General features: G+C 46.7%; 1 protein-coding gene across 1 annotated transcript in view; it reads right to left on the bottom strand.

Moving 5' to 3' along the window:
* The window catches only part of IQGAP2 (IQ motif containing GTPase activating protein 2), a 306248-nt gene extending 295753 nt beyond the window's left edge, over positions 1-10495 (bottom strand). Inside the window, exon 1 of the mRNA XM_007105494.4 lies at positions 10445-10495. Coding sequence (XP_007105556.3) covers positions 10445-10490 — 46 coding nt within the window. The 5' untranslated portion in view covers positions 10491-10495. The remainder of the gene's footprint in view (positions 1-10444) is intronic.
* Between the last annotated feature and the right edge of the window lie 2122 nt (positions 10496-12617).

The raw sequence follows: 12617 nt of genomic DNA, 5'->3' as shown, positions 1-12617 counted from the left end.
CATGGAAGCAACCTAAGTGTCCATCAACAGATGAATGGATAAAGAAGATGCGGCACATATATACAATGGAATATTACTCAGTCATAAAAAGAAACGAAATTGAGTTATCTGTAGTGAGGTGGATGGACCTAGGGTCTGTCATACAGAGTGAAGTAAGTCAAGTCAGAAAGGGAAAAACAAATACCGTATGCTAACATACATAGATGGAATTAAGAAAAAAAAGTTCTGAAGAACCTACGGGCTAGACGGGAATAAAGACACAGACCTACTAGAGAAGGGAACTGAGGATACGGGGAGGGGGAAGGGTAAGGTGGGACGAAGTGAGAGAGTAGCATGGACATATATACACTACCAAACGTAAAATAGATAGCTAGTAGGAAGCAGCCGCATAGCACAGGGAGATCAGCTCGGTGCTTTGTGTCCACCTAGAGGGGTGGGATAGGGAGGGTGGGAGGGAGATGCAAGAGGGAGGATATGTGGGGATATATGTATATGTATAGCTGATTCACTTTGTTATACAGCAGAAACTAACACACCATTGTAAAGTAATTATACTCCAATAAAGATGTTTAAAAAAAATAACTAAAGAATGTATTATGCACATAAAATTAATAAAGTGTCTTTTTTCTTTGTCTGAAAAAACAAAACAAAAACATTTTTATAGTAGAAAATTTGGAGAAGAAAACACACTTTTTTTTTAAGTTCACCCATTATCTCATTACCTAGAAAGAACTAATGCTGACATGTTGAATGACTTATATGCCAGACACTGGGGATACAGCAGTGACCAAAAGACACAGTTGTGACCCTCATGGATTTTATTGCTGTTTTATTTTATCCATGTTATTCTCAGAGTCATCAATGTAGTACAATTTTTAATAAATTTATTTTTATTATTTATTTATTTTTGGCTGTGTTGGGTCTTTGCTGCTGTGCGTGGGCTTTCTCTAGTTGCGGTGAGCGGGGGGCTACTCTTCATCGTGGTGCACGGGCTTCTCGATGGGGTGGCTTCACTTGTTGCAGAGCACAGGCTCTAGGCACGCGGGCTTCAGTAGTTGTGGCACGTGGGCTCGGGAGTTGTGGCACACAGGCTCAGTAGTTGTGGCTCGCAAGCTCTAGAGCACAGGCTCAGTAGTTGTGGCGCATGGGCTTAGCCGCTCCGCAGCATGAGGGATCTTCCTGGACCAGGGCTCGAACCCTTGCCCCCGGCATTGGCAGGCGGATTCTTAACCACTGCACCACCAGGGAAGTCCCAATGTAGTACAATATTTGTTTTTTTAAATTAATTTATTTTTGGCTGCATTGGGTCTTTGTTGCTGCACGCGGGCTTTCTCTAGTTGTGGTGAGCGGGGGCTACTCTTCCTTGTGGTGCGCGAGCTTCTCATTGCAGTGGCTTCTCTTGTTGCGGAGCACAGGCTCTAGGCGCAAGGGCTTCAGTAGTTGTGGCACGTGGGCTCAGTAGTTGTGGCTCATGGGCTCTAGAGAACAGGCTCTGTAGTTGTGGTGCACGGGCTTAGTTGCTCTACGGCACAGGGGATCTTCCTGGACCAGGGATCAAACCCATGTCCCCTGCATTGGCAGGCAGATTCTTAACCACTGTGCCACCAGGGAAGTCCCAATGTAGTACAATATTTTTCAAAACACATTTACTTTATTTTTTTGAAAGGTAATACGTGGTAAAAACAATTCAAATAATATTCTCACCCTTGCCCTCAGTCTCTCTCCCCAAAGGTAACCTCTAAAAAGATGTTTGCATAACCTTCTAGAGATATTCATGAGTACATAGGTTAAGTCTATCTTCCCCGTTTGGTTGCTGGATTTTGTCTGTCCTATTCAACAGATCAAATGTACACATTTTCAGAGATTTCAAAACTACTACACAGAAGCACATTATAAGTTCCATTTCTTTCTCAGAGTTCACCTAATCAAATGTGCAAAGTTAACAACCAGAATCTACTTTGAAGAATAATATGTAAGCACAATCCTCCAAACTGTTGGCCAATTCAAACTGACAACAGTATATATTCTACTGCAGAACTGAGGAGGAAAGCTCTGAAACTGTCCCCAGAATTAGTGCCAAAGCAAGGAAAGGACTCATGTGTCCCTGGTTCTCATGGACAGATAACTGTATCTTTATACACTCCCTTTATTTTTTTTTATATTTTAAATTTTATGACTTTAACTATTACAACTCAATCTTTAAAAAAAAAAACTGAGGGAGGGAGGGGGAAGAGGCCTAAAAAAAGCATAAAGGAAATAAAAATGGACAAGGATTAAGGCAGTATGGTATAGATTTCAGGTAATTTTAAGCACTGGATAATTTTAATCTACAGAGAAGGCCTCATTCTTTTTAAATGAATATTTTTTCTTTGGAAAATAAAAATCATTAGTAGAAACAGAATGAAAGTGAGAGCCTATTTGTGTTAGCTATGTAATGACCATTTCTCGGAACAACGTCCTAAGAGTGCCATCTGAGCAAGGCTCTGGATTTGATACAGGGGGAGCAGAGTTTAGGGGGTGGTGGGTGAATGGAGAACTCATATTCCGTGAGGCTGATGATGTGACTGACATCTTGCCGGGCCCCTTACCCCAACCCTGCGAAGTCTGCCTGGTCAGCCCAGGGCCGAGGCAAAGACTGTGGAAGCGACCGACATACCCAGGGACCCAGGTAGGAACCAGCCAAGTCTGGCTGATCCCGACGCTCCCTTCTGGGGGAGATGAGGAGTAGAAGGGTCTATAGGAAACATTTGTATGAAACTTGCTGGAACAAACAAAACAAAACAAAACAAAAGCCTGGTAGAAGAAAGGGGGAAGAGCAGAATGAATGAGTAATCTGAACGTGGGGACACAAGAAGCAGCCAAGATTCTCTACATCCAATGGCTCCAATACCCCAATCATTCCTCTAACTTGAGCTTCACTGGCCCATGAACCTAAAGTTTCACTATCTTGCTAGAGGCAGTAAGGCCTGAGGGAGGTCAAACGAACCCAGCACACTTCCTCCTCCTCTTGCTCAACCCCCTTCTAAATCCCCACACTACTAGGTTGACCAGAAGGTTGGAGGACCCTCTCATCGAAGCCAAACCCCACAATCTGAATTAGGCATGAAGATTAACACTTATTTCAAGCAGCTCCTTCCTATCTCGATAGTGTCATGAACCCTTGGGCTTTCAAATCAGCGGCAGCAGCTATGATCAACTTAACCCTGAAATGAGACAACAGGTTGCTTAGTAACTGCAGAATAATTCCTTACTCAGGTATGCTAGTGACAGTTCCGCAACCACTTTTTTTTTTTTTTTTTTTTTTTTTTTTTTGCGGTACGCCGGCCTCTCACTGCCGTGGCCTCTCCCGTTGCGGAGTACAGGCTCCGGACGCGCAGGCTCAGCGGCCATGGCTCACCGGCCCAGCCGCTCCGCGGCACGTGGGATCTTCCCGGACCGGGGCACAAACCCGTGTCCCCTGCATCGGCAGGCGGAATCTCAACCACTGCGCCACCAGGGAAGCCCCCGCAACCACTTTTAAGATGATAAAACAATGCAGCGCAGAAATCCAACCCACCATCCAACTTTATTTGTTAACAGTCAGCAAAACAACACGTTAGTTGGTTTTTTTTTTTTTAAGTATACATGAACAAGAATTTGATCTCCACCCAAACTGATAGACTGACTCCACTTCCATATAGATAACTATTTTCCCGTTGAGTATATACGGGAAAGCATGGGATGTTTATGTCAATTATATCTCAATTGAAAAAACCAAAAAAACATATACGGGGCCAAGATTTTAAATCCACTTTCTGTTAAAGTGAGAAGAGGGCAAGGAGGTGGAGAGACAGGCAAGGGGCAGCAGAGATGAGGGCAATACTACTGCCACCCCTCCCCCACCAGTCAAGTGCGAGCACTATGGAGACACATTCTGAATGTGCATTGAATCATTTAACCCTCTGAGCATGCACTTTCCCATCTGCACTTTAGAGGGGAGGAAACGGAGGCACAGAGAAATTAAAATAACTTGCCTAGGTTCCACAGAGGGTGAAAGCAAATTTAACTCAACATTAAATATTTGCCTGGCAGTCAAACTCTTGAGATTATCTTTAATTTAACAGATAACAGAAACAAACAAGTTCCTCATTCAGACCAACAGTGCAGTGCTGACACTTTAAGCAAAATCTGTCACAACAGCAAATACTGTCTTCTAGGTACCAGGGTTCCAGGTTACCAGCTAGGTACTGAACCTAAGCATTACTTATGTATTTCAAGCATCTGTTGCTTCAGTCACATGCAAATCAAGTCCATTTATATGAAGATGACTAAGGATCTGCCTTAACATTATGTAAGACTGAGTTCATATTGGCAATAAAATGAGAAGTGAGCCAAAATTATCAGGAACTAATCTGCCTTCATGTGCAAAAAAATGATATAAAAATGGCTTTCTTTAGAGATTCAGGAGTAATGGAAAAAGCAGAACAATTATAAGTCCTCTTTGGGGATCCTAAGCAAAAAAAATCAGAGGAATGTCCTCCTATCTTTAATCAATAGAAAAATAAACAGATCAGTAGTTTTCTGTAATGTGGGCATGACCTAGGTGCACTAATTCCTATCAAATAGTATCTCTGCTAACATACTCAACCGCTCTCAAAGTTGTGAATGAATGAAGAACACTTTAAGTTGTCCTGGATAAAAATAATGGAGGGAAGAGACAACTTTCAACCCTTACTGTCCAGGCCCCACCCTGCAATGATTAAAGTCCAGAATGGCCAGAATTGGGACCTCCCTTATTCCACAAACAGGGTCCCCAGCTCACTCAGCCTTCCCAATGGCTCCAAAGAGCAGCACCTCCCCCTAGAGATCCTTGGGAAGTTGATGTCACTTAATCCCTAGTTAGTGGAGATTTGGCACTTTAACTTCTAAATCACATTTGTTTCCCAGAAGGGAGAAAAGCAATCTTAATGCCATACCGAAACAGATCCTATAAAATAAACACAAACCTGTATAGAAATCAATGCCGGGGTTTGTATGCCATGCATGTGTGTGCTCAAATCAAACACACAAGGCATACTGTAAATAAAGCATTTGGTAACGTGCTCACGTGTTTTTACTTACATGACAAAAACTTGCAGGCACTGTGGAGAGGGTAATCTGTGTATTAGGAATGCTTTTTCACCCTTGCACTAGAGCAGTGCATCAGAAGCCCTTGTAGGGCTCCCCCGCACCGACCTCTGACTCAGGATGTCTGGGTGGGGCAGGGAATTTGCCTTTCCAACAGGTTCCCAGGTGATGTTCTACAGCCCTTACTGCTCCAGGAACTGCTCCAGGAAAGCCACTGCACTGACTGGAGAAACAGCTGTCAGTGCCTTTGGGCACCTTGGAAAGAAGGGCCATGCACAACCCATGATTGTAAAGTTAAGGGAGAGTCCAGTGAGCGTGTAGTCAAATCTGAGGACCTGCTAATGAACTGGAAACTCGGCATTAGCCACTTTCAACCAAACTGAGATGTTCTCCTGTGACTGCCCTAAATATCCAGTGAAGTTTGAGAAGTCAAAATTGCCATTAAGTAATGGAGAGTATGAGGAAAAAAAGAGGGAGAAGAAACCCTACCCCCTAGATAATTTCGTTGTCAAGATCCTTGCCCTGCTGTAACTACACCTTTTTCTTTTTTTTTTTTTAACCTGTTTTCAGAGAAGTTACATTCTGAAATGGTTTGGAGTTAGCGGTTTGTCTCCCTGGCTGGAGTCTGTTAGGCTCCGGTGAGGGTCCAGACCTACCTCTCTTTGTATTCGTTGGATGCCACCAGTTCCAGAAGCATCATCATGATTTACTTCTAGACTATCCCAAGTGGAACCATGTGACCAACCTGGCAGTAAAAATAATTCCCCAACCTAGAAACATGGTGAAGGGGCCTCTGAGCAACGAGAGAGAGGGCACTCCCCGACGCACACATCCCCAAACCTCACCCACCTTCCTGCTCTTTCCAACCCCATGCATTCCAAGCACACCCACCCTTCCCACTTCATCAGGTCACTTGCCAATAAAATCTAGTGAAAAGTTAAAAAAAAAAAAAAAAAAAAAAGACCTCTCAAAGAGCGAGATACTTCAGTGAGAGACTAGATTAAGCTACCCTTAGGACAGTTCTGCCTTTTGTTGCCTACAAATAAAGGATTCCATGATAAATTCCCCTCTGGCTACACCTCCCTTCCACAGCACCTATCCACACCTCCTAAGCATCATCCCCACCAAAATACCCATGCAGCAAATACACGGGAACGCCTTTCAGTTTTCCCTGACCTCCCTCCAGGTCGTGGTGACAACCTTCATGAAGCCTTCCCATTTCCCCACCCAAATCCGTCACTCTCGTGTCTTCACTTCCACAGAACTTGGAAGTACACTAGTAAAAGTACAGGCATTACTCTTCATCTTCCAGATTCTCTTATAAGCTGTAAAGCTGTAACCATCTCAGTCATTTTTCCTTCATCCGCAATGTGTTGTACATGTTAGGGGCTCAACTGATTGACGTCACTACAATGTGTTTAGCACTATGTGCCAGGAACCACACCAGCCACTGTCACAGGAATGGAAAACACCATCCTTCAAGGTATAAGAGAAAACCCCAAGTCTACTCAGGCAGTTAATGGCCAAGTCAGGATTTAAACCTGGATCTATTCAACACCAAAGCTTTTGCCACTTCACTGACGCCATTCTGCCTTTCAAGGGAGAAAAACGAAATGGAACACTAAAGTGAAAAAGCCTCGGCTCACTGGTCAGTCAACCCACTGCAAACTTCTGCTTGATTTCTCATCAACCCTAGACTTTAAGGCATGGCCAGTATACGTAATAAAGTGTGTTTTACAAATTATCCTATTTGGAATCATTGGAGCATGCAGCCGTATTATGGAAAAGCCTTTCTTTCATTTCAGTGCCTCACAATGAGATGGGATGTCTCTACATACACACAGAATGTTTTAATGAAGCCTAGATGTACTCTATAAAAAGCCCACGCATTCTTTTTTTTTTTTTTCCATGTATTCTTTGATACTTTTCCTTAGGGGTAAAAAAGCAAAATAAACTCGAGAGAATACCACCCATCTTCTTTTAAAAGAGCACACTATCCAAATGGCTACAGGTTTCCGCAGTTTGATAAAATCAGGACAAACACCTGAAACAGAGAGAAAGGAGGGGCGAGGCCCCCTTTGATGAGTCAAGAGAGGCAAATGGCAGCAGCCAGTGAGAAAAGGCTTCAGGGTCTGACAGCACTGGCTTCCAAACTCCCTCTGTCACCAGCTAGCTGTGTGGTTTTGAGACAGTATCAGGGGTTTCAGCTTCGGGAAAACCCCTGGCCCTCTCAGAGGTCATAATAAGCAGGTGACAACAACAGCACATGAAACACACAAGCACTTGATAAATTCACCAACTTAAATTCCACACCCCATGCTTAAGTGCCTAACCTGTAGGACTTAACCTGACTCAGATCAGAAGTTGAGTGGCCTTTGTTTCTCTTTTGATTACCAGGAAGACTTAGTAAGCATTAGATCTGCCTGTATAATAGCCTTTTAAATAAAATGAGCTGCTGAAAAGCTTATGGAGTGGGAAGGTGAGGGGCAAAAGCAAACCAATGGTTCCCTAGAGGAAAAAAGGGGTTTGCTAACACCTTAAACAACACTAAACTCTCCAACAAACTGGATATTACAAGCTTAAACTCTCCCAAACAAGTCATTTGGGCTAAGGGCATGTGTAATTAAAGTTAAAAGCATACTAAAATAACACTTTAGCTGGTGACCTGAAAGAACCTTTTGAAAAGCTCAACCAAAACATTAGTGCATGTAGGAGGGACTTGACTTTCTGTCTATTACAGACAGCACTGCAGGGCAACACTGCATATAACCAACCCTCTGCCTTCAAAGGAAAGCACTGATAGACCGTTAGAGCCAGGCTGCCCTAAACACAGATGTATTCAATCCTGTTTTACACACCTGAGTTTAACAGTTCAGCACTTAAATTTCTAGTACTGGGAAAGGGATAAGAGGCTTAGTTGTGTTGACCACCGAAACACACCAGTTACCAGGTGATTCAGAAATCTCACCATGCAGACCAAGAGCATCAGTCAAAAGCTCAGAGCATCAGCCAGAACCTTCCCCTGCAACACACACATAAACACACCCATGCTGGGCTTATGCTACACTTTTAAAGAAAAGCAAATAGTGAAACACATCATTTACAGCGTTTCTCATGAAAGGAAAGAAGTTTTGCAGAGGGTAGAAAACCACAATTCCTGCCACAGACATATTGATTACTGACCCACAGGAGCCACTTAAATGCTGACTGGATCATCAGTGATGAGTGAAATCATCTAAGTCTAGTCACAAAGCCCCTCTTTGCTATCGCTGGTCTTTTTAACTCTCAAGTAACTGGAACAAAACTTTTGACAGATCATGGTAGCAACGTGTTTTCAGAACTCCTTTGGCAAATACATCACAGTTTGTTGCAACAGCACAAAAATGATTTTGCAAATCATACCTACGCATAACTTTCAATTAAATTTAGTTTTGATTGTAGAAAGATACTCTGGTTGTAATATAATATTCTACTCACGTCTAAATTAGTATAGCAGCTTCACCCTTTTCCTTTCTCCATATCTTCTCTGCAGAAGTACATTAGTGAGCTAATATTTCATCTTTGTTCTATAGTAACATCTCACAAAATAACTTCCAACAAGATGGCACATCACCTATTGCACCAGACTCGTGAGAAAAGTTGGACGAGAATTTCCAAAAAAAGTGGCTATGTGCCAATGTGCAATGCTCTTCATGCTTGTGGGATGTGAATCTCCTAGACTGCCACTTCTAAGAGCGCTCTAAAACTACAGGTGCATTCAATGAAAACCAAGCGCCATCACACACGCTCATGCAGGGAAACAGATGGAAATGCCACATTAATGCACTGCATGCACTGCAAGTTTGCCCAGCACACTGAACTAGTGAGGGACGACACACCAAACAGATCATGGTTTAAAACGTGATATCAAAACGCATTTTTAAATTCATACTCGCCTAGTTTCTACACATTGTGGCCATCTTATAATTTGACACAGTGAAGCTACCATACGTTCTGGGAGCCTGACACATAAAGGACTTTCACCTATCTGAAGGTGGTTGACACCACTCTGGATGAGCACATCCCACCGCAAGGAACTCTGCCCCCTGTGTGGTTAGGCAAAGTGCAAAACTAAGGCTGCAAAGGGCAGGGCCGGGTTAAGTGTTAAATGCATTTCCCTAGAGTGCAGAGGCTGCAGCTGCCTCCTCAGGCTGTCTCCTCACTGGCTGACACAGAAAAGGTCACCTGGGAAAACTAACTTCTCATCTCTGATGCTCCATTCCAAGACTGGCGGGGAGGAAAGGGAGGGTGAGCACGTTGACTACTCCCCTTTATTAGGCAAGCCTCTGGCCCTCACAACCAGCCAGAACCACAAAACACGCAGCAGGGTTCACCATCTTAACCCAAACCTGGTATCCTTGCCACCAAGGCCAGCCTGGGCAAAAGATTAACCTGTGATCCGCCACAGGGATCACTGACAGGGCCAATCCTGTTGAGAGAGCGTGCCAACTTTCTGTTTGTTTTAAAGGAAATACTTCCTGACACATGTTTGGTAAAGACTCTGAACTCTGCACATGAAGCCACGTGGTTGGTTCTAATCTGGCTCTATCCACTCAAGATCCGCCAAAGCAACCTCTTTCCGAGGGCAGACCCTGGCTGGGTAATCGACACTATCTTATTCAAGTCACGAGGCTCCAACCGGATCCCGGGGAGCCCAGCGCCGCGTCCTGTCCCGGCTGCAATCCTCCCGCGCGCCGCACGGGGGGGATGGGGGAGGTGCCCCTTTCAGCTGCAGCAGGAAAGGACTCCCACCTGTGGGGCCCAAACTGGCTCTTGCGGCCCAGGTGAAGCCCGAGGGAGCGGGGTGGGAGGAGAAGCCACCCCTTCCAGGAAAGCCGACATTGCTACTAGCAGAATGCGCAGGCACACTACTTGCAGAGCCCACCTGCAGCCACAGCAAACAAACTTTCCTCCCTTTCTGAGTTGGAAGAAAAGGGTCCCTTACGCCACCCCCTGGCCCGAGCCGGCAACGTCCAGGAGCTCCGAGGGCTCCTCACCTGATACCCTTTAACACCCAACTTGGTGTGTCCCAGGGCGCAGACCCAGCTCTGCCTCGCGCCACGGCGGGGTGTGCGGGGTAGAGGACTGGGGTGCCAGCTGGGGATTAGGAATTTGTGGGGAGAGCGGGAGGACGCCGCTCACTAGCCTTTGCAACTCCAGCTCCCAACTTTGCCAGCCACCAAGCCGCTGCCCTCCGGTTCCTCCGCGGCGCGCACCCGGCTCCCTCGGTTTCTCCAACCCTCCCTTAGGGAGAGAGCTCCCCAAGGCCGGCGGAACCCCGCGCGCCCGGCGCACTTACAGCCGTAGCGGGGTCTCTGCCGGGACAGCTGCTCCTCGTGGGGCATCCTGCGCGGTTCCGGGGGCCCGCACGCGGCGCGCCCCCCGCGGCTCCCCTCGCTGGCCAGGCTCGCCGCTCCGCGCCCAGCCGGCGCGCTCGTATCCGGCCTCTCGCGGCCCTCCCCTGGCCGCCCCGAGATGGGCGCCCCGCTCGCTCGGTGATCCCTCGTCAGTGCCCGCTGCCGGCGCCGCGCGCTGACACCGGAGCAAAAGTGAACTCTCCTTCCTCGCTCGCTCCGGGCCGCCGCCGCCGCGTCCCGGGCAGGTCTCCTTTCTCCTACAGCCCGGCCCCGTTATCCACCGCGGTGAGAGCGCGCGCCGCGGCGCAGCGACCTCTACCGCGCGCGAGGCGCAGCGCCCGGCAGCCTGGACCCGCCCCTGTTCGACCCCGCGGCTGGAGGAAGGGGCTGCACGGGCCCTGGGCCGGGATCCCCTGTCACTGGGGCCCGCGGCCGCCCCGCCTGCTTTTTCACTTCTGGAGCATTTAGAGGGTGGAAGTGAACCTCTGCGGAGAAGAGCAAGAAAAACCGCAGAAGACACGGCCAGCCCCAGCCGCCCAGGGTGTTGCTCAGTTACAGAAGGACAAACAGCGCGGTTCCTTTTCCTCTGGGGAGATTGCGCCTTAACTTTTTTTTTTTTTTTCCTTTTTTCTTTTTTCCCCTCGAACATTGCTTCTGTGACCGCTTGTCTACAAAATACAGGGTTCCCCTTTCATGACCAGAAACTGAGAGTGTGTGTTTGCTGGAGGGACAAGATAAACACTCGCAGAGCAACCACTCAAAACACAACAGCGAGTCATCCTCGGATCACCTTGGGCCCATTCCCCTCCCCCAAGTACAGAACTGTCGCCCAGCCCAGCTGGGGTCGCACACCACAAAAACCTTTTCCGGCTTAGCTTTTAAGGAAATTAAACTACATGTGGCAGTTTTTAAAGATTTCGGTGTGGGGGGGTTGTTTTGTTTTCATGCAGTCACCTGGAGCTATTTTTCTCTTTGTGCCTCAGAGTGATAAGATCTGGAGGAATGTGGACTCTTCTAAACCCGTGTCCTCACCTGCTTGTCAAATGTGGAATGTGTGGGTTGCTAAATAAAATAATTGGCTGGCTAAATAAAAAAATTCGAGTTATAAGAGATGATTTCGTTGGAGAAAAGGCGGCATAGTGACACTAACCATTTTGTAGTCTGCAAAGATAGAGAGGGTGGCCAGCTGGTTTCCATTTCACGTGGGAGCTGCAGTCCTTCTCAAACTTGTTGACACTCAGATTCTGGGGGCCCACCCTCAGAGTTTCCAGTTCAGTTGGGTCTGGACTGGGGCTCATGAATCTGCATTTCTAACAAGTTCCCTTGTAATGTTAGAAAATAAGCACGAGGCATCTCAGCTGGACTCAGGGAAGTGTCTTCCGATGGGAGAGCAAGGAGGTTCTATCCCACTCCTCTGGTTGGAATGGGCTGAGTGGGGCTTTTCTCCCTTAAAAAACAGATGCCTCGGGCTTCCCTGGTGGCGCAGTAGTAAAGACTCCGCCTGCCAATGCAAGGGACACGGGTTTGAGCCCTGGTCTGGGAATATTTCCCCCATGCCGCGGAGGAGCTAAGCCCGTGCGCCGCAACTACTGAGCCTGCGCACTAGAGCCCGCGAGCCACAGCTACTGAGCCCACATGCCACAACTACTAAAGCTGGTGCACCTAGAGCCCATGCTCTGCAACAAGAGAAACCACAGCAATGAGAAGCTCGCTCAACGCAAGGAAGGGTAGCCCCCGCTCGCCACAACTAGAGAAAGCCCGCATGCAGCAACGAAGACCCAATGCAGCCAAAAATAAATAAATAAATAAATAAGCTGATGCCTCTTTTTATAAGAGCAATTCAAATGTGAAATGGCTACATTTTGAGGCACAGCACCCTGTCAGTCAGTGTTCACCTAGACAGGGGCATGTTCAAGGGGAATTTCCTGTGTTTCCGGACATGTTGAATCAGATATCTCAAGTTCATTTCACCTCGATGATTCCATGTATTAAGTACTACAATTAAGGCTCACACATATCAATTTTCAGTATGAGTGTATGATTTAGGACCCAAATAAGTGGGTAGTCTAGGGAATTCCCTAGTGGTCCAGTGGTTAGGACTCTGGAGCTTCCACT

This window comes from Physeter macrocephalus, chromosome 8 (assembly GCF_002837175.3).
Source record: "Physeter macrocephalus isolate SW-GA chromosome 8, ASM283717v5, whole genome shotgun sequence".
NCBI classification, from domain to species: Eukaryota; Metazoa; Chordata; class Mammalia; order Artiodactyla; family Physeteridae; genus Physeter; species Physeter macrocephalus.
This window is presented reverse-complemented; position numbering and strand designations above follow the sequence as displayed.